This window comes from Coenobita brevimanus, chromosome 5 (genome assembly GCF_032717465.1).
Source record: "Coenobita brevimanus isolate Jiangsu-jjx chromosome 5, ASM3271746v2, whole genome shotgun sequence".
NCBI classification, from domain to species: Eukaryota; Metazoa; Arthropoda; class Malacostraca; order Decapoda; family Coenobitidae; genus Coenobita; species Coenobita brevimanus.
The window spans coordinates 6737089-6756659 of record NC_136958.1 but is presented as its reverse complement, the minus strand read 5'-3'; the positions used below and the strand labels follow the sequence as shown (position 1 = coordinate 6756659).

General features: G+C 46.5%; 1 protein-coding gene across 1 annotated transcript in view; it reads right to left on the bottom strand.

The window, feature by feature from the left end:
- Lar (tyrosine-protein phosphatase Lar) overlaps positions 1–19571 on the bottom strand; it is a 608447-nt gene that overhangs the window by 228619 nt on the left and 360257 nt on the right. The window contains exon 4 of the mRNA XM_080270406.1: positions 17836–18018. Coding sequence (XP_080126532.1) covers positions 17836–18018 — 183 coding nt within the window. The remainder of the gene's footprint in view (positions 1–17835; positions 18019–19571) is intronic.

Here is a 19571-nt window from a genome sequence, read left to right as displayed (position 1 = left end):
ACACCACTCCGACAGGGACAGGGTGGTGGTGGAGGGAGGGGGGAGGGGGGTAGTAGTGGTGGGGGTGGTGTGGTAGTGGTGGAGGTGGCGGTGGTGGTGGTGGGGAATCCGAAAGCTTTTATCGGATATACCCACGTTCCAGCAAGATATCCGGTTAGGGTGGAGGTGTGTCTCGGACCCCGCAAAAGTATCTCAGGGTGTGGATAGTGTAGGGTGTGAAGAATTCTAGGGTGTGGAGTATTCAGGGTGTAAGTACTGTTAGGTGTGGAGTATTGTATGGTGTGGGGTATTGAAGGGTGTGGGGTATTGAAGGGTGTGGGGTATTGTAGGGTGTGGGGTACTGTAGGGTGTGGGGTATTGTAGGGTGTGGGGTATTGAAGGGTGTGGGGTATTGAAGGGTGTGGGGTATTGTAGGGTGTGTTTCTCCTAGTTCCCCTTGAGGATAACCTAATCTCCTTACTTTCTCCATGCTTAGGAAATGAGTCTGACTTAGTATATACATAATCATGATATTGGATTGCGCTTAATATTCTATCTCTCTCTCTCTCTCTCTCTCTCTCTCTCTCTCTCTCTCTCTACTCCACCATAAAACCCCATTCTGCCACCTCACACCACCCCACTACACCCAACCACTACAACACCCTACTACACAGCCTCGCCACACAGCACCTTAACTTCACCATCCCTACACACATTCCCCTCTACCTCACTACACCTTATTTCACGATGCTAAACCTCACCCCATCCCATATACCCCCACACCACAACACATACCCCATCCCACAAACCCCCACACCACACCACATACCCCATCCCATAAACCCCCACACCACACCACACACCACCACACCCAACCCCACACACTCCGCCACACCCAGCCTCCCTCACCTCCAGAAACTTGGGCGCAACACCATCTCCATTTCAATTTAAATTTCCAACATATTTCTGTCAGTGGCTCTGCTAAAGGATTATTCGAATTAAATTTTTCTTTGCCTCCCCAAATATTCAAATTCTTTCCTGGCGCTTGCAACTTTTCTTTTTTTCTTTTTTTTACGAAACTGTGGCTCTGTTGCATAAATAAATAACACACCGCAATGTTTCGCTTAATCATTATTTGTTATCTCCGGGAATTTATTCGTGAAACAGAAAAGAAGAATTCAGCATTTTTCAGGCCTGGGTTATACACTAAATGCTGGCTGGGATGAAAGTTGCGTTTTTCTTCAACAATTCTGACAGAGTATTTTAGCGTCCCTGTTGTTTGTAACCTTGAACGCTCTCGCTCTCTCTCTCTCTCTCTCTCAATCTTTATATACCTACATTTACTCTCAAAACCTTGGCTCGCTCACTCCTTTTATATATTCATTTTAGTCCAAAAACCCTTTCTCTCTCTCTCTCTCTTTCAACCGTTATATACCTACATTTACTCTCAAAACCTTGGCGCTCTCTCTCTCTCTCTCTCTCTTTTACACCGAATCCTGCTGAGGCTAAGTCATTCCAACAAATGTACAGGTTTGGAAGGAATTACGGGCAAATTACCAAGTACATTCACCATTACTTTTATGTGAATTTAGAGTTATATATACCCAACGCTGAACCTGATACAAGGGAGCGTGTACTGGGTATTTCTGGTGTATTCTAGAAAATTTTAAGGGTATATTGGATAAAATTTTAGGAAGCTGTACCAGTATAAACAGGAACAATAAAAGGCACCTCACCTCCCTCTTTACGTAATCCTTCAAAAGTACCGCCCTGCACTCCTCTTACATAAAGGCAGGAGGTGTACCCTGCTAGGAAACCCTCTTTAATGTGTGTGATTTATATGGAAACAGACTGCACTCTTCTCGAAAAGACCTCTTGACACATTAGTTTTTATATCTACCCCGTATCACTGTCAGCAGAAAACACTTTATCAAGACTCTGAAAGTGTTATCCTGTGTGTCTAGACTATCTCGTTCCGTTATTTCAGTAATTATCAGAATCAGTTACATTCACCATCATCATAATTATCATCATCATCATCATAATTATCACCATCACCACAAGGCTGTGTTAGTCTCCTGCAAAACAACGTCCCTCAACGTCATCACACACACACACACACACACACACACACACACACACACACACACACACACCTTTCACCACCCTGACATACAGACGATCCATTGCAACAAGTGGAAATGGTGGGTGGGAGAGAGATAAAGGTTGGAGTTTGAATTCTTTATTTTCTTTAAGACAGAACCCATCACTTCTTGTTCAAACTCTCTGAAGACGGGTTGTGTGGAGCCTTAACCTTTACAGAAAATACAGAACTCAAGCTCTAACCGGTGTCTCTCTCTCCCTCCCTACGGACCCCCCCATCTCAACAAAATTAGGGCACCGGGTTGCCAGCCAACTTAAACACGCTGAGGACCAAGTTTGAGTCTCATGAAGGTCCCGACAGAATTCCGGTGGTTCAAGCGATTTAACATTCAAGCCAATCACTAAAAGTCTGGGCCGTAATCTGCCTTAGATTCCACACTCTTCACTTATTCCGGGAAGCAAGGAGAACCTATGTGTGACATTTTACTTAATGCTTACGAAATTATCACTCAGTAGTTTTGGGCTTACACACACACACACACACACACACACACACACACACACACACACACACACACACACACACAATCAAATGTGAGAGTATGTCATCAACACCATTATGTCTCAGGACGCTTCACTTTATTTTTGTTTTCTCTAGCATTAATGAACTTCGGGGGAGGGCAGCGAAATGGCAGGGGACAAGGCGACATGGAGGCGACTTTTTGTGGCCACCCCTTACGGGATTAAAGCGTCTGGCTCTAGATGGACAGACAGAAGAGATAGATAGATAGATAGATTAGGTGTTTTCTTGTGTGCTGGTGGGTAATGGACGGACGTCATTGCTTGCAAAACAAATGTATGCTAGCTACACAAAGAAACTAACGCATTTGCATAAGAGTTCAGTAACTATATATATATATCTATATATATCTATCTATCTATCTATATATATATATATATATATATATATAAGCTTTTAAAGTGACCGGCAACGACTCACGGAAAAGCACTAGCTGCTGCACTGCCTATCTCGCCTCAATAATTCCACATCCAAACCATTCCCAACAAGTAAGAATAAAGCTGCCTCACTAAACGTAAAGAAGAAAACGGACTTTTTAACACAACGGCATCTAACAATCTCTGTCTCTCTCTCTCTCTCACCCTTGACCTCGGAAAAAAGGGAGACAGACAGACGCAAACGAGCTGAGGATGGATCAGATTTTAATCCAATTACAGGGACAGGGCGTGGAGGCGACTGACGAGGAAGGGGACGAGTAGGGAGTGGGAGCTTATATATACCGAAGGAGGGAAGAGGCGCAACACGTCTCCTCTCTCTCTCTCTCTCTCTCTTTCTCTCTCTCTCTCTCTCAATTAGTACTGTGATTTTTTTCTCGTCCAGACCTATCCCTTTTGTTGGTGCTGAAATTCTCTCTCTCTCTCTCTCTCTCTCTCTCTCTACCCAATCCACCAGCCTTTTCTGCCGTTATGTTTTTTCCCCGTGAAGCGAACACACACGTACATGTTGCCTGATGACCAACAAGGCTCAAAGTCCAGAGTCAACACGGTAAACACGTACAGTACATGCAGGCTGGTGTGTGTGTGTGTGTGTGTGTGTGTGTGTGTGTGTGTGTGTGTGTGTGTGTGTGTGTGTGTGTGTGTGTGTGTTTTTATGTGACCGACTCTGGGTATAGGCTTCACAGCCTGCTTTCAGGGCCCAGTAGTCCTCCTACGTACCGCACACCTCTACATATCACCACTTCGGCGCTAACACCTACCGTCCATACTGAAAACATGCTAGGGCTGTCTCATACAGGACTGGTGTATTGGTATTAGCAGGGGTACTTTTACATATCAGCGGGTCTTCTGGTAGATCAGTAAAGTCTGACATTTATGAAATTCAAATCCTTAAACTGTTCCATTTGAACCCGAGTCCGTTAGGACTGCAGATCAACTCTCTACCGATTGAGTGTGTGTGTGTGTGTGTGTGTGTGTGTGTGTGTGTGTGTGTGTGTGTGTGTGTGTGTGTGTGTGTGTGTGTGTGTGTGTGTGTGTGTGTGTGTGTGTGTGAGAGAGAGAGAGAGAGAGAGAGAGAGAGAGAGAGAGAGAGAGAGAGAGCGGCGGCAGTGGCTGTGTTCCCATCAAGAAGTCATCCCACTGACAAGATCCCACGCTGGACCCTCACCGCCCTCTGCCAGACCATCTTTTTAAGTATTACCGCAGACCAAGCCCACGGTCCAGCTAAGGGCAAGAGGCTGGGCTGGTCTGGCTCAACTATGCTCTTTTCACCTTAACCTGGCCCAGATTTTCTACCCTCAGCAGCTTATTTCACGTAGCTCTGTCTGTATTTCCTGCTGCCTATGATCTCCAGTCTTTCAAACGCAGTGTGTCCAGGCATCTCAAAATGATCGGATCTTGAATTTGGCTCTCTATTGTATTTTGTTTTTCTCTTGGAGGGAACTGTTACTGCGGGCTCATGGCCTTTGGTTCCTTCTTCCTCGCATAAAAAAAAAAAAAAAAAAAAAGCTCAGTGGCAGAAAAGAAAAATGTTATGGCTTTACGTGATACAGATGGACAGACAGACAGACAGACACAGACAGATAGACAGCCAGATAGATAGACCGACCGACAGACAGAATGAAAGATAAATGTATAGGTACCATAGATAGACAGATAGGTATTAAGTCCGAGTGAATATATATAGTTGGAATTTAAAAGCCCATATAGATCTCTACCCATTTTTTTCACTTCTCATATATTTTTTTTTAAATCAAGTTTATATATACTACAAAAAATTAAGTCCACATAAAAAAAATATAATATCACTCGTAAATACCTCCACCCATTTAACACTATGTTGAGGGCACGTTATGGCCACTTAGGTGAGAGTCCAGGTGAGAATTTACACCTGCAATGTAAAGAATATCGATAGAAAGGCGGAGAGTTGGGGGAGGCACGCGGAGAGTTGGGTGGGGCAAGCGAAGAGTTGGGGGGTGGGGCAGGAGGAGAGTTGGGGAATGAGGCAGGAGGAGAGTTGGGGAGTGGGGCAGGAGGAGAGTTGGGGGGTGGGGCAGGAGGAGAGTTGGGGGGTGAGGCAGGAGGAGAGTTGGGTGGGAGGCGGAGAGTTGGGTGGTGTAGGCGGTGAGTTGGGCGGGTGGGGTAGGCAGAGTTGGGTCGGGAAGAGTGAGACAGAACGAAGGACTGCTGTAAGGTGCGTGTTTCTCTCTCTCTCTCTCTCTAACAAAAACAAGGCCAAAAAAGTTACCTCCATCCGACCCTCCCACAACTCCACACAGGGATGTATTAAAAATCGAGACAAAACTGCCACACACTGTATTTGTGGTGGTGCTGGCATTTTTGAACAACTCTGTATTTTGAGGCAATTTTTTGACACGCGGCTTCTTTACCCCCCGATGCCTGTCATTTCTGTGGGACATTACTGTGATATATACTGATTTCTGGTCCTTTTATTTTGGGGTGCCGTGGTTTTTGACGTGGGGTTTGGGTTAGTCGCGGTAGGGATGGAATGGGCTGGGCTGGGCTGGGCTGGGCTGGGCTGGGCAGGGCTGGACTGGACTGGACTGGACTAGATTGGATTGGACTGGACTAGATTGGATTGGACTGGACTAGATTGGTTTGGACTGGATTGGACTGGACTGGATTGGGTTGGGTTAGGCTGGACTGGATTGGATTGGAGTGTGCTGTGCTGTGTTTGTGTTCGGCTGGGTTCAGTAAATATGAGGTTGAATCAGTAGGCAGATGAGGCTGGATTGGGTAAGGTTGGATTGGGTAGGGTTGGATCAGTTTAGCTAAGGTGAGGTTTGGTTAACAAAGGATTAACTTGGCGACGTAGAACTGGGTTGGGTAAATAAAACTGGGCTGGGTGAGGTTTGGCTGGATGAGGTAAGGTAAGGTGAAGGGGGTTAAGCTTTGGTTAGGCTATCTTCCGTAAAGTACAGTATATGGTAAGCAATGTTACACTATTTTATAGCGAGAGTAAGGTTTACATGGCCTGAGAATGTTTACGAAAGGTCAAGCTAAACAATGTGAGGATAGTGTCTTCCGTCAATCATTACATCCATCCTGTATGCTAACAAGGGTAAGGATAACGTCACTGCCTCAACCAATCCATCAACATCTTTTACCCAACCAGTTTAACCCTCACCAGCTCTCACCACATAATCCACGGCGGCTTTCTTCACTCCGCTCAAGGGATGCGACAAAAAGGGGACCAGTCTTGCCGGACCGTCGTCAAAAAACACGGCCAACTTTTCCGGCACGCACCTCGAGGACAATTTAAGCCCCGTCAAACATAAACAGGCAATTAGCATGGGGTAAAATGTGTGACGTGTTCGCCTCTAATTACCCACCACAAATATTGGGGTTATTTTTCCTCGTTAATGTAAATAACTCAGGCTAATTTAATTACGCGCGTGTGTTAAGAGTCCCCTGGGCGGCCATCACCACCAGCAGCATGCGGCCACAACTCTGGGGCCAGTGGAAGGGTTGGTTTAGTTCACGGCTCATCTACACCTTCACCGACCACCACCACCCCTCCTACGCACACCCACTCAGTCCTCCACCCCTATTTACACCCCTCCCTCGGTTTCCCCTCAAATCGCTTCATTTTCGTAGACCTCTACTGTCCCCCTCTCCCCCACATAAGCACCCCCTCCCCTCATGGTCCCCAATCCACACACACACACACACACACACACACACACACACACACACACACACACACACACACACCCTCTGGCTCCCCTCAAATCCTCTTACCTCTCCGCCCTCCCCCTCCCCACCACACACTCTCCTCTCAGTCCGCCAGACCCTGCCTCCCACACACACACTTCGCCCTCACCCACAAAACACCCACACACCATTTCAATCTACACCAACGCACCCACTCTGTCAGATCACCCCCACACCCTCTCCGTCTACATCAACACACACTAACTTCAACCCACCAACCATACTCATCACCCACTACTTTCAACCACCCGCCCACACACTGTAATTCTCATCCACACACAATCACCAACATACCCTTATCATCCACACCCAACATACCCTTAGCATCCACCCAAAGACTCCGCTCATCCACACACACACCTTTAATCCCTGTAGTTGAATGAAGTCTATCTTATTTTACTTTTGCTACCTCCAGACGATTTTATTCAGCTTTAAGGAGAGTTCGAAAAGTCTCTACCAGATACTGAGCTGAGTGAAACCGTAGTGACAATAATGTGTTATCGTAGTGCAAACCAATACTCCTCACCCACTTCCCACACTCTCCCCCAACATTTCTCGCCCCTCCCGCCACCCTCCCTACACGCACATGCACTTGAAATTCACATACACACACACACACACACACACACACACACACACACACACACACACACACAGTCCTCAGATGTGGCACATGTCCGCAATGCACTCTCATGTTATTTTAGTTTTCATTTCTCAAAATTTTAATTCCTTCCCACCCAATTTAGGTTACAATAGCAGGAATACCGTTATTATTATTAGTATGATGATGGTGATGATAACAAGGAAGACGACAATGATGAGAAAATCGATTATCATGATGAAAAAGATGATGGAGTTAAAGGTGATGACAAATATGATGAATATGACGATAACGACGACGACGACGACGATGATGATAATGATGATGATGATGACTGACGATTGACGATGACGATGGTGGTGATGATGACGGTTAAAGCATCCACGTCCTCACCAAATGCAGCCACCCACACGGTCTGGCAGTCCGGCTTAGATTAAGTCCACGGAAACCGGCCACATCCTCCTCCTCCCACATTAAAAGTTCCTTCCAACATAACCACGGCGCTCGCTCTTAATTACACACACACACACACACACACACACACACACACACACACACACTCTCTCTCTCTCTCTCTCTCTCTCTCTCTCTCTCCACTTACCCAAAAGCTCACTTAAACACACTTTCCTACCCAAACATCTACCTCCCAACTTACCTACATCCAGCTACCTACCTACCCACCTACTCACACTTACCTACCTACAGTCCCTACCCACACTATTTGTGACGGAAAAATGGAAGGGAAGAGAAAATGAGGGAGGGGAAGATACAGAAGAGGGGATGGGAAGGATAGGGAGAGACAAAAGAGAAGGGATGGGAAAAGGGAGGGGACAGAAGAGAGAGGATGGGAAGGATGGGGAGAGACGAAAGAGGGAAAGGGAAGGAGTGGATGTGAGAGGGGAGTTGAGAGGGGATGTTGGTGGGGGAGTTGAGAGGGGTGAGGGGGGAAGGAATGGAATGGGAAGAAAAGAGGGGTGAGGAAGGAAGAAAAGGAATGGCATGGGAAGAGAAAAGGAACGGAAGAGGAGGGATCGAAAGTGAAGGGAAGAGATGAACGGAAGGTGGATAAGGCCGAAAAAAGAAGAGCGAGTGTGGAACTGTACAGGTGGAGTGGGGAATGAGAAGGGAAAGAGGAAGGAGGGGAGAGGAGGAAAGAGATTGTGGACCAACGGGAAGGACACAGTCGTAAAAAGGGGAAAGGGTGGGGAAGAGACGAGAGAGGAGGAAAGGAGGGGCACAGAATGGAAGAGAAGGGAGGGGTGGCAAAGAGTGAGGTGTATGAAGAGAAGATGATACAAGAGAAGGGTGCAAAGGGACACGAGAAAAAGGAAAATAACCCTAGCTCAAGGAAAGGGAAGTACAGGAAAAATACTGACGGGAGAGAAGAAAGAAATAGGTCAGGAGAGAAGAGCGAAACTGAGGAGGAGAATGAGGAGGAAAGAGACAACAAAGATGAATAGCAAGATGAAGGGAAAGAAAAAACAGGTTAAAAGAAATGAGGAAAGACGAAGGGGAAGAAGAGGAAAGAGGAAAAGAAAGAGGGAAGAGAAGAAGAAAGAGGGAAGAAGAGATGGAAGAGAAGAAGGAGGAGGAAAAAGAAGATAGAATATGAGAGGACAGGAGAAAGAAGAGAAGACGTAACACAAGGTAGAGATATTGATCTGGACCCGCTGGCTACTGTTTTCATAGGCAATCACTACAAGACCACTGGGAGGAGGAGGAGGAGGAGGAGGAGGAGGAGGAAAGGTGGGAAGAGAAAGGGGATGAGTGAAAAGGGGGAGAGGGAAGGGGTTGAAGGGGATGGGTGAAGAGAAAAGTTGATGGAGGAAGAAAAGGAAAAGGGATGGAGAAAGAGAGAGAGAGAGAGAGAGAGAGAGAGAGAGGAGTATGGGGGTGGCTAAACAGAGTGAGTTGGGCGAGAAAAAGAAAAAATGTTGCGAGGGAGTGAAATACCTGGTGAGGAGGGGAGGGGGGAGGGGAGGGAGGGGATGTCAGGGGATTTGGGGAGGGGAAAGAGGAGAAAAAACGAGGGGAGAATGAGAGATGAGGGAAAGGGGGAGGAGGGGGGGGATAAGAGAGAGGGGGAGGAAAGAAAATAGAAAAATAGGAAAGGTATAAAACGGGGGAGGGGGAGAAGAAAAACCGAGAAGCCGGGAAAAAGGGAGAAAAAAAGGGAGAATGAGGAACGGGTGATGAAGAAGGGGAAAGGGATGCAAGTGATGGGTAAGGGTGAGAAGTTGGGTGAGGGCGAGGGAGGGGTCGGGGTGAAGGAATGAGGTGTGACGATGAGGGAGGAATGAGGAGTGGGGATGAAGGAGAAATGAGAGGTGGGTGTGGGAAATGAAGAGGTGCGTGGAGTGGGGGACAGAGAGCAGCGTTGGGTGGGGGGAGGGGAGAAGGTTAATGTGGAGGTGAGAGAAAGTGAGGGATGGGGTAAAGAGGCAAGGAGAAGGTGGGGATAAAAGAGGGGTTAGGGAAGAGGCAAGAGGAAGGAGTAGATAAGAGTTAGGAAGGATGGAGGTGGCTGAAATGGGGCGAGGGTGAGGCATGGCAGGGTAATATCAAGGCAGCTGGAGCAGGGGTGTAGGTGAGGCAAGGGGAGAGGAGAAGGAAGGAGGGGGGGGGGTTAGAGATGAAACAGGGAAGAGACAGGAGGCAGGGTGGGGCAGGACAGTGTAACATGAAGGCCGGTGTGGCAGGGGGAAGTAAAACTGAGGCAGGATATGGCAAGGCAGGGGGGTTACCATGAGGCAGGGAGTAACAGTCGAGGCAGGGTGAGACAGGGGGTAACAGATGAGGCAGGGTAACTCAGGGATGAGGTAGGACAGGGTAACATGAAGGCAGATGTGGCAGGGAGGGGGAGGAAATGGGGCAGGGTACAGGAGGACAAGGGTTACAATGAGGCAAGGTGGAAAAAGACGAGGCCGGATGAGCGAGGGGATAGCAGACGAGGCAGGGTGAGGCAGGACAGGGTAATGTGAAGGCAGGCGTGGCAGGGAGGGGGGAAAATGAGCGCAAAGTATGATGGATGATGGGACCCCCGGAGTAAAATAGCACAGTCCAGGTAAGAGCCGCTTGCAGGATTAAGTCTGGTAGCACTGCACGGAAATCCAGGCATCCTCAGCACCTGGCTAATCTTTCATCATCACTTAGGCTAATCTTCAATCTTAATCCTAACCTTCTTCCTCCTCTTGTGCTAATCTTAAAGCTTTATCTCTTAAATTTTCCTATTCTTCTTCTTCTTCTAACTTCTGCTAATCTCTCTCTCTCTCTCTCTCTCTCTCTCTCTCTCTCTCTTATCCATTTCATTACACACACAAAAAAAAGCAACAACTCAATCTTGCTAGTCTTTAAAGTAATTTAACTCCCAGAATCTAAGTTTTTTCACCAATAAATACTATAATAGTAAGTAAAATATCCACAGTTATAATTCTTCTTAATCTTACTCGTCGCTACAATAATCTTCCTATGCTACTTCCCAATCATAAGACTGTCAAAATTAACATATCACCACTTTGTGTATCTTCCTATAAGTCTTCATTAGTTTTACTTATTATTATCATCATCATCATCATCATCATTATTATTATTATTATTATTATTATTATTATTATTATGACACCGGTGTTTTAATTAACCACTTCATATTATATAACCCGTTTCAAGAAGAAGCGTTTTCAGTCTAAGTCGAAGTCTATTCCTTAAAAACACAACTAATCCTCAGAACTTTCTTTCTCTCTCTCTCTCTCTCTCTCTCTCTCTCTCTCTCTCTCTCTCTCTCTCTCTCTCTCTCTCACACACACACACACACACACACACACACATACAAAATCCACTCGGGCCGCAGACTATGAATATCGTCCTACTATCGTCCCAATTTTAATCACATTTACCTAAGTTGTCGCTGAAACAAGGCACGGAAAAAAAAAGGAAATGGGAAATAGAAGACGGAAAAAAGAAAATTGGAAACTGGTAGCCAAGTATTTAAATTCTAACACCGGGGTTCTTGAAGTTAAAGCCGCCCTGTTGAGAGAGAGAGAGAGAGAGAGAGAGAGAGAGAGAGAGAGAGAGAGCGGATGGGGAGGTAAGGGTAGGCAGGCAAAGAATCCAGCCCGAAATTTGAGAGCCAAATCAAATGAACGAGTTTGCAAGGAGAGGTGGGGTGGGCGTGGGTGCAATAGGAGTGGTGGAGAGGGATGGATTGACGTGGTAGGGTGGATAAGGCGAATAGACTAATGTGGAAAGGGTCGCTTTGGAAAGAATGGGGATGGAATGAAAGGAAGAATGAGCAAAACATGAGTGTGGTGGTAGAGTGAGGGGATGTAGGTGCAATAGGAGTGGTTGAGTGGGTTGGACTGACGTGGTTCGGTGGATAAGAAGAATGGATTGACTGGGTTGGGTCGTGCTGAGGTAATGAGTGGCTAGGAAAGAATGAGGATGACTGAAAGTATGAGAAAAAAAAAGGAAGTGGGCGCAATAGGAGTGAGGAAGAGGAGTGAATTGACGTGGATGGGTGGGTAAGAAGAATGTATTGACGTGGTTGGGTCGTGGTGAAGTAATGAGTGGTTAGGGAAGAATGTGGATCGAATTAAAAGTGTGCCTGGTGGAAGAATGAACAAAGAATGAACAAGTGTGCAGGTAAAGGGAGTGTACGTGAGAGCACCTGATTTGGTTAAGAGGGGTGGTTTTACGTGGTTGAGTGGCAAAAAACAATGGCTTGAGGTGGTTCTCGTCAAAAAGAACGCTGTGTAAATGAGAGGTTAGCAGGGGGAAGGTATGTTGATGGGGAAATGATTATTAAATGAACAGTGTGCATGCAAAGTGGAGTGTTTCGGAGGAATGGAATGACTTGGCTTGGTTATAGGAAAGACTGAGGAAATGAGAGGTTAGCAAAGAAAATATGCTGATGAGGGAACGGAGGTAAAATACAGAATGTGCAGGCGAAATGGAACTGTCAAAAAGAATAGACTGGTGTGGACTGGCCAAGGGAAGGACAGATGAAATTGCAGGACAGAAAGGAGAGTTTGCTGATGGGAGAATGATGCATGATGAAGAATGAGGAAAGAATGAGCGAGTGTGCAATAAAAGTGAAGGGGGGTGGGAGCAACAAGGGTGGTAAAAAAAAAAAAAAGTGTACTGGGGTGGCTGGGTTTAGCGAAATAAAGGATTGAGAGGGAGGAATGAGAGGATTATGAACGAATGAGAAAGGCGAAGTAAATGAAAGATGGAAGCTTGGAGAGGTAGACGGGAGTGGTGCGACGTTGTGATGGAGGGCTTGGAGGCATTTCGTTCAGGCCACTATGGATGAACTCTGACATTTGGTGTTCTGGCGGCAGATATCTTCAGAGCCACATCACGAATAATTCTGAAACTCTCCTCTAATATTCCTACGTTCCGAGTGACCATTACCACATTTTTTCGTTCGCGATATCAAGGCTTTTGAGGATGAATTTGACAGAGACAGGGCGACATGAAGGCGATTTGTTTGTGGTCATCCCTAAGGAACTGAGGCGTTTGGCAACAGACAGATGGGTAAACAGATAACTGACGGCACAGGTAGAAAGATGTAAGCGTGTGACAAAAAAATAAAAGGTGCAACCGATCCTTCCCACGCTGCAGTAATATTTGGGCCAAGATGTCGATGGTACGGAATTCCCAGCTGTATAACTTTTGCACACACTGTGGCACATAATACAGAGCCGTATGACTGGTGGCAGAGAAACTACTGGTGGATATTTACCTTCTGAAAATGGACTGTGACAAAGACTTTAGTATACTGTGACCTTATAGAAGGCAACTGTGACAGAGATTGAGCGATGTGATCCAGATGGCATGACGAGAGAGAGAGAGAGAGAGAGAGAGAGAGAGAGGAACCACCTACTATTAACTAACCCATCGCTTCCCCCACCTGTGCATGACTTCATTTCCCCTTGTTACCGACTCCCTTCCCCTGTGCCTGACGTCCCCTCTCCCTTTGCATGATCCCTCTCCCCTGTTCATGACTCATCTCTTCCCGTGCCTGACTTTCCATTACAGTGCATGATTTCACCTTTAGCCTATGTGCATGATTCACCCCCAATGTTTCTAGTATTCCATCCCTAGTGCATGATTCCTCTTTCCTCTATACTTTTCTTTACCTCCTCTCTGCATGACTGTCCTTCTCTCTCTGCCATCTTTCCCTCCCTCTCTCTGCATCTTTCCCTCCCCCCCCCACTCTCTCTCTCTCTACATCCCCCCCCACCCTCTCCCTACATCTATCTCTGCCTCATTCTCTCCATCATTCTCTCTTTCTCTGCATATGTTCCTTCATCTCTCTGCATCTTTCCCTCTTTCTGCATCTCTCCCTCCCTCCATGCATTTTTTCTTTCACCCTGCGCATGACTTTCTCCCCCTGTGCACAACTCCCCTCCCCTTTCCATGACACACCTCTCCCCTTATACCTGACACCTCCTCATCTTATACATAGCTCCTCATCCCTCGTGCATGACTCATCCCTCCCCTGTGCATGACCGTTCGTGTGCGTGACCTCCCCCTCCCTCAGTCCATGCTTCTATTTACCCAGCGTCCATGGTCTCACAGGCTGCATGACAAAGCGACTGCACAGCCTGCCCACGTGAGCCGCTTGATAAATTACTTCTTTCCCCCACCCACCCCCACTCCTGAACACGCCCCCGACACCCACCCCCACCCTCATCCCCACCCCCTCTCCCTCCCCCTACCCCCACCCTGCTCCCTTTCCCATCACCCTCCCCCCCATGACCATTCTTCTACCTGCACCGCATCCCCTCCCCCACCGTTCCCCTGCCCCCTCCTTCCTTCCTCTCTCTCTCTCTCTCTCTCAAAAAGTTATGCATATCTCCCTCTACAACTTTAACTCCCCCGCTCCCCCACCTTCTCTCTCTCTCTATGGACAAAGCCATTACAATCACCAGAGAGAGAGAGAGAGAGAGAGAGAGCACCCCACATCCTACTTATTCCCAAAATCACAAGGAGCAAGTAACACACCCACAAACACTTCATACACCCAATCGAGAAGCAGAGGCAGCGGAGACCACTCTAGTCCAAAGCAGGGGTGGAAAAGGAGAAAAATGTAGCCCAAAATGCAGGAAAAATGCGCCTAAATGCAAAAATAATAAACCCAAATGGAGAGGCAATCTGGCCATATGCACTCTTCACAGCCAGTCCCTAAAACCCAATCAAAAGAACGGGAAAAATCAGACCACCGAACTTAATATGAGATTCGGAGGCAGAGAAATGTAACCCAAAAGCGAAAAACTGAGCTAAAATGCGTACAACTCCGCCATCGCCTACACCAGAAGAATTCACCGCCGATTTAATCTTCCCTGACCCACATATCCATAAAATTCATTACAATCCATCGACAAGACTTTGAGCTATCTTGGACAAACTGAGAGAGAGAGAGAGAGAGAGAGAGAGAGAGAGAGAGAGAGAGAGAGAGAGAGAGAGAGAGAGAGAGAGAGAGAGAGAGAGAGAGAGAATTTCGTTGGCAGAGGTAATTAGCAGAAATGCAGAACAAAATTAGCCCAAATGTAGAAAAATAGCCCAAACGCTGAAAAATTAGCCTGTACGCAGAAAAAATAAATAACCCACATGCAGGGAAAATAATCCATATACAACACGAAATCAGCTCAAATGCAGAAAAAATTAACCCAAACGCAAGGGTAATTCGGCCACATGCGCTCTTTTACAGGCAGAGGGGACTGAGGGGATGACCTGTGGTAGTAGAGTATAAAACAATCACTTCGGTGGTTGTGGGTGGAGGAGTGGCCATTCTGAGCCGAGGGGAGAGAATGAGGGGAAGCGGTGGTGGTGATGAGGGGAGAATGAGGGGGGTGAGTGCTGGTGGGCAGGGAAATGAATAGTGGGGATGGGTGGTGGTGAGGACGATGAAAAAGAATGAAATATTAAGGAGGCGATGGTGGTGAGGATGAAGAGACGCGGTGGTGGTGGTGATGAGGGGAAATGAGGGAGAATGATGGGGGATGAGTGTTGGTGGACAGGGAAATATGAAAGATTCTGACACAGTCTGAACCATTAAAATGAGGGAGCGAGAATGGGAGGGTTAGTTAACAGGTCAACAATTAAATAAAAGGGTGAAGAAAAAGCCAGTAGTAAATGTAAGTTTGGAAGGAAGGAAGAAACAGAGAAGAAAGGAAAGAAGAAAGGAAACAGAGAGGGAAGGGAAGGGAGAGGAAATAAAGTAATGTACAAGAAAGGAAAGGAAAGGGAAGGGAAGGGAAGGGAAGGGAAGGGAAGGGAAGGGAAGGGAAGGGAAGGAAAAGAAGGTAAGAAAAAAAGAAGAGAGAAAATGCAGAAAAGAAAGTGGGAAACAGAAGGGTACGTACAGTGGGAGGGAAGGAGGGAAGTAAAGGAGGAAGAGGGAGGTAGAGGAAAACAAAGTAAGGAAAGATGGAGAGTCAAAGAAGTAGAGGAAAACAAAGTAAGGAAAGATGGAGAGTCAAAGAAGTAGAGGAAAACAAAGTAAGGAAAGATGGAGAGTCAAAGAAGGAAGAAAGGAATGCAAATGGAAGGAAGAAATGCACATAGGACGCAGGAAGTAAATAAGTAGATAAATATGTAAGGAAGGAAGGAAGGAAAGAAGGAAGGAAGGGGGGAGGAAGGGAGGGAAGTAGGGAGGGAAAGGCAAGACTACCGCAGCCTCCCTCAAGACCCATACGGGACGTTTTAGTGGAATTGTGGCGGCGGTGCTCTTACATCAGGTGGGTGGCCGCCCCCCCCATCTACCCCTACGCCCACGCCCACATCACATCCCAACCCCCCCTCTCTCTCTCTCCCTCTCTCCACCGCACTTTACTTTTCCTTCACCCTGTCTGCTTTTTTACCCCCCCTTCCCTCCTCCTCATCTCTCGCTCCTACTAAGTCTACTACTTACACCTCCCATCCACTTACCCCCTAACCAGCCCTCTCTTTTTGCTCTCTTCTCCACCTCTCTCATGCTCTCTTCTCTATGTTCCTCCTCCTTTTGTTCTCTTCTCCACTTTTCTCCTCCTCCTGCTCTCTTCTCTGCTTGCCTTCTCCTTTTACTCTCCAATTTTCTCACCCCTCCAATTTTTTCTCCTCCCTCCACTTTCTCCTTTCCCCTTCACTCAATCACTCTATCCATCCCACTACCGTCAAAACACACCTCTTTCATTTTTTTTCTCCGTCTTTTTTCCTCCTACTAACTTCTTTCTCTTTTCCCTCCGTCTCCTCAGCTCCAAGCATCGCCTAACCAATTCATTTGCTACACATTTCTCCCTCCCTCCCTCTCCCTTCACTCTCTTCATATTCATTTCAACCTCTCCACCTTCCATCCTAATTCCTCTCCCTTTTCCCTCCACTCTCTTCCCTACCTTCCTTTCTCTTTCTCTCCCTCCTCCCTCCACCCTCTTCACCTTTTCCACTCCCTCCATCCTCCTCACCTTTAACCTTTCATATACGAACCATTAAATTCATCCTATACTCCATTTTTTTTTATTGAGGCGAAGATGCACTTGACAGGTTGATGATGACTGGATGAATGCAACACGTCCAAAAAATATTTACTAGCCCAAATTTCCCCCTCAGATATTTGTTGTCAGTTAATAATGCTAGATTATGAAGTAATGCTGCATTCAGCCAATAATCACCAATCTGCCAAGTTCATCTTCGCCTCAATAAAAAAAACGGAGTATAGTCATCCGGTACCCTTATTCCTCGCTCTCCACCCTTCACCTTCTTAAGTTACCCTCAAAGCAATCCACCTACCATCTACACCCTCTTCCTCTATCTCCCTCTCCCACTACCTCCCCACCCACCCACTAGTTCACCCTGATCACTTCTCACCCTAAACCCACCTCTCTCACATATACCCACCCTCAATAACGAAAGAAGTTGTGAAATCCTTCAACCCACAACAACGCTAAGCAAAGGGAGGAAGATCAGAGTGACAAGGGATATTTTGTCCGATCATTCACCTTTCTGCAGACGTGTACCGCTGGTATACTACAAAAGGACGAGGACATATTAACTGATGAATTATAAAGAGACGATAGATGGACAAGGTAATACTATAAATAAGGGCAAGACAATGTAAGAACCTAACATTTCTCCTAACAACCTAACACTTGACCATCTCTGCTGTTCTAGGCTTTTCTAAATAGCACAAGTGAATTTTCTAACGCCTGCATTCTCGTAGGGTACGGTTGCTCCCCAACACCTCCTCCTTAGTGGTTTATTTTTGGTTATGACTGGTTAATAGCCTTTTGCACAATATTTATGCAGAGTAGGATGATACTCAACGGATTTACAGTAAAAAAAAAAAGGACAGTACAGCGTAATAAGCAAAATAAATCGCACAGGAAGAGGCGTCAGGGAGAATACTGGGTCTACCTGTCCCTTACCTGATCTGAGGACGGTGTATCGTGGGTTGGTGAGGTCGACGGGGCGATTATCCTTGTACCAGGTGATTGTGGGGTCCGGGCTGCCTCTCGCGTCGCACACCAAGAGGGCGGTGTGGTCTATCTCCACGGCCTTGGTCTTGGGCTCCGTGCGGAAGTAAGGGAACCCGTTTGGCAGGGAGTTGGCTGGGGAGAGAAAAACAGGGGTGGGTTTAGTACTGGTGGTGAGAGGATTGGAGGGAATAATAAATGTATGTGTGTGTGTGTGTGTGTGTGTGTGTGTGTGTGTGTGTGTGTGTGTGTGTGTGTGTTTCTATAACTCAACTGATATCACAACTCATTTCTGTGGCTACGACGAAAACACACACACACACACACACACACACACACACACACACACACACACACACACACACACACACACACACACACACACAGGCAAGAAAAGAGGGTGGAAAAGTCTTAATGAGGAAGAAAGCGACGGAAAGAGAGAGAGAAAAAAAAAGGCGTTGGTAAAAAAAAAAAAAAAAAAAAAAAAAAAAAAAAAGGCGAGGAAGTACTATCACAAAAAAATTGGAAAAAAAAAAAAAAAGGAGAAAAACAGCTGAGTGGAGCAGGGGTACTGGACGAAGAGGGGTGAGCTGAAGGGATGAGAGAGAGAGAGAGAGAGAGAGAGGGGGGGGGGAAGGAAGTTTTGGTAATCTAACACAATGGTCTAACACACACATCATCAAACATAAGTGTAGTATTTATAGAGGTGTTGGGAGATACTCAACACCTCTTCCTTACCGATTTATTTTTGGATATGGCTGGTTAAGATACTGATACGTTATTTATGGAGAGTATGACGATATTGAAAGGATTTATGTAACACAGAAGAGGACAGTAAGGTGTAACAAACAGATAAATCGCTAAGGAAAAGGTGTTCGGGAAGACGGGTCTAAAACAATATAGTATGGTGATATTGGAAGGATTTATGTAACACAGAAGAGTACAGTAAGCTGTAATAAACAAAATAAATCGCTTAGGAAAAGGTGTCAAGGAATAAGGGTCTAAATGTTTGTTCGCTTGACACACCATCTGTTTCTTCCACACGCCAAGCCAGCCTACCCCTCGAGCTGGGAGGAACAAATCATTAATATTCAACCGCAGTCGTGTTGCCACTACCACAGCCACCGCCACAGCTAAAAGTCTCGCCACACAGCACCACATTTAAGCACATCGACACACACACACACACACACACACACACACACACACACACTCTTTACCATCACACTCACTCACTCAAAACTTCTTTAAATCACACTATCACATTCACTACCACATTGTATCAGTCAGCCACTACCACAGCCACCACCACAGCTAAATACCTCGTCACAGCACCACACCTTAGCCTCATCATCACACTCCCTCACCAACACATACATCATCATCACTTTACAGTCAGACTCTCATCACTATACTGAGCATCACGATTAACCACCACATCAATCACCACAGCCACAAATCATATCACACTACAACACACCACACCACACACCACACCAAAACCCACCTGACCACACCACACCTACGCCATAACCACACCACACCACAGCCACCTCACTAGTCACATCACATCTACCCCATAACCACGCCACACAACACCACACCTCATCTCAACTCACCACAGCCTTACCACACCTCTGCTATAACCACGTCACGCCACATCTCACTAAACCACTAAGCCACACCTC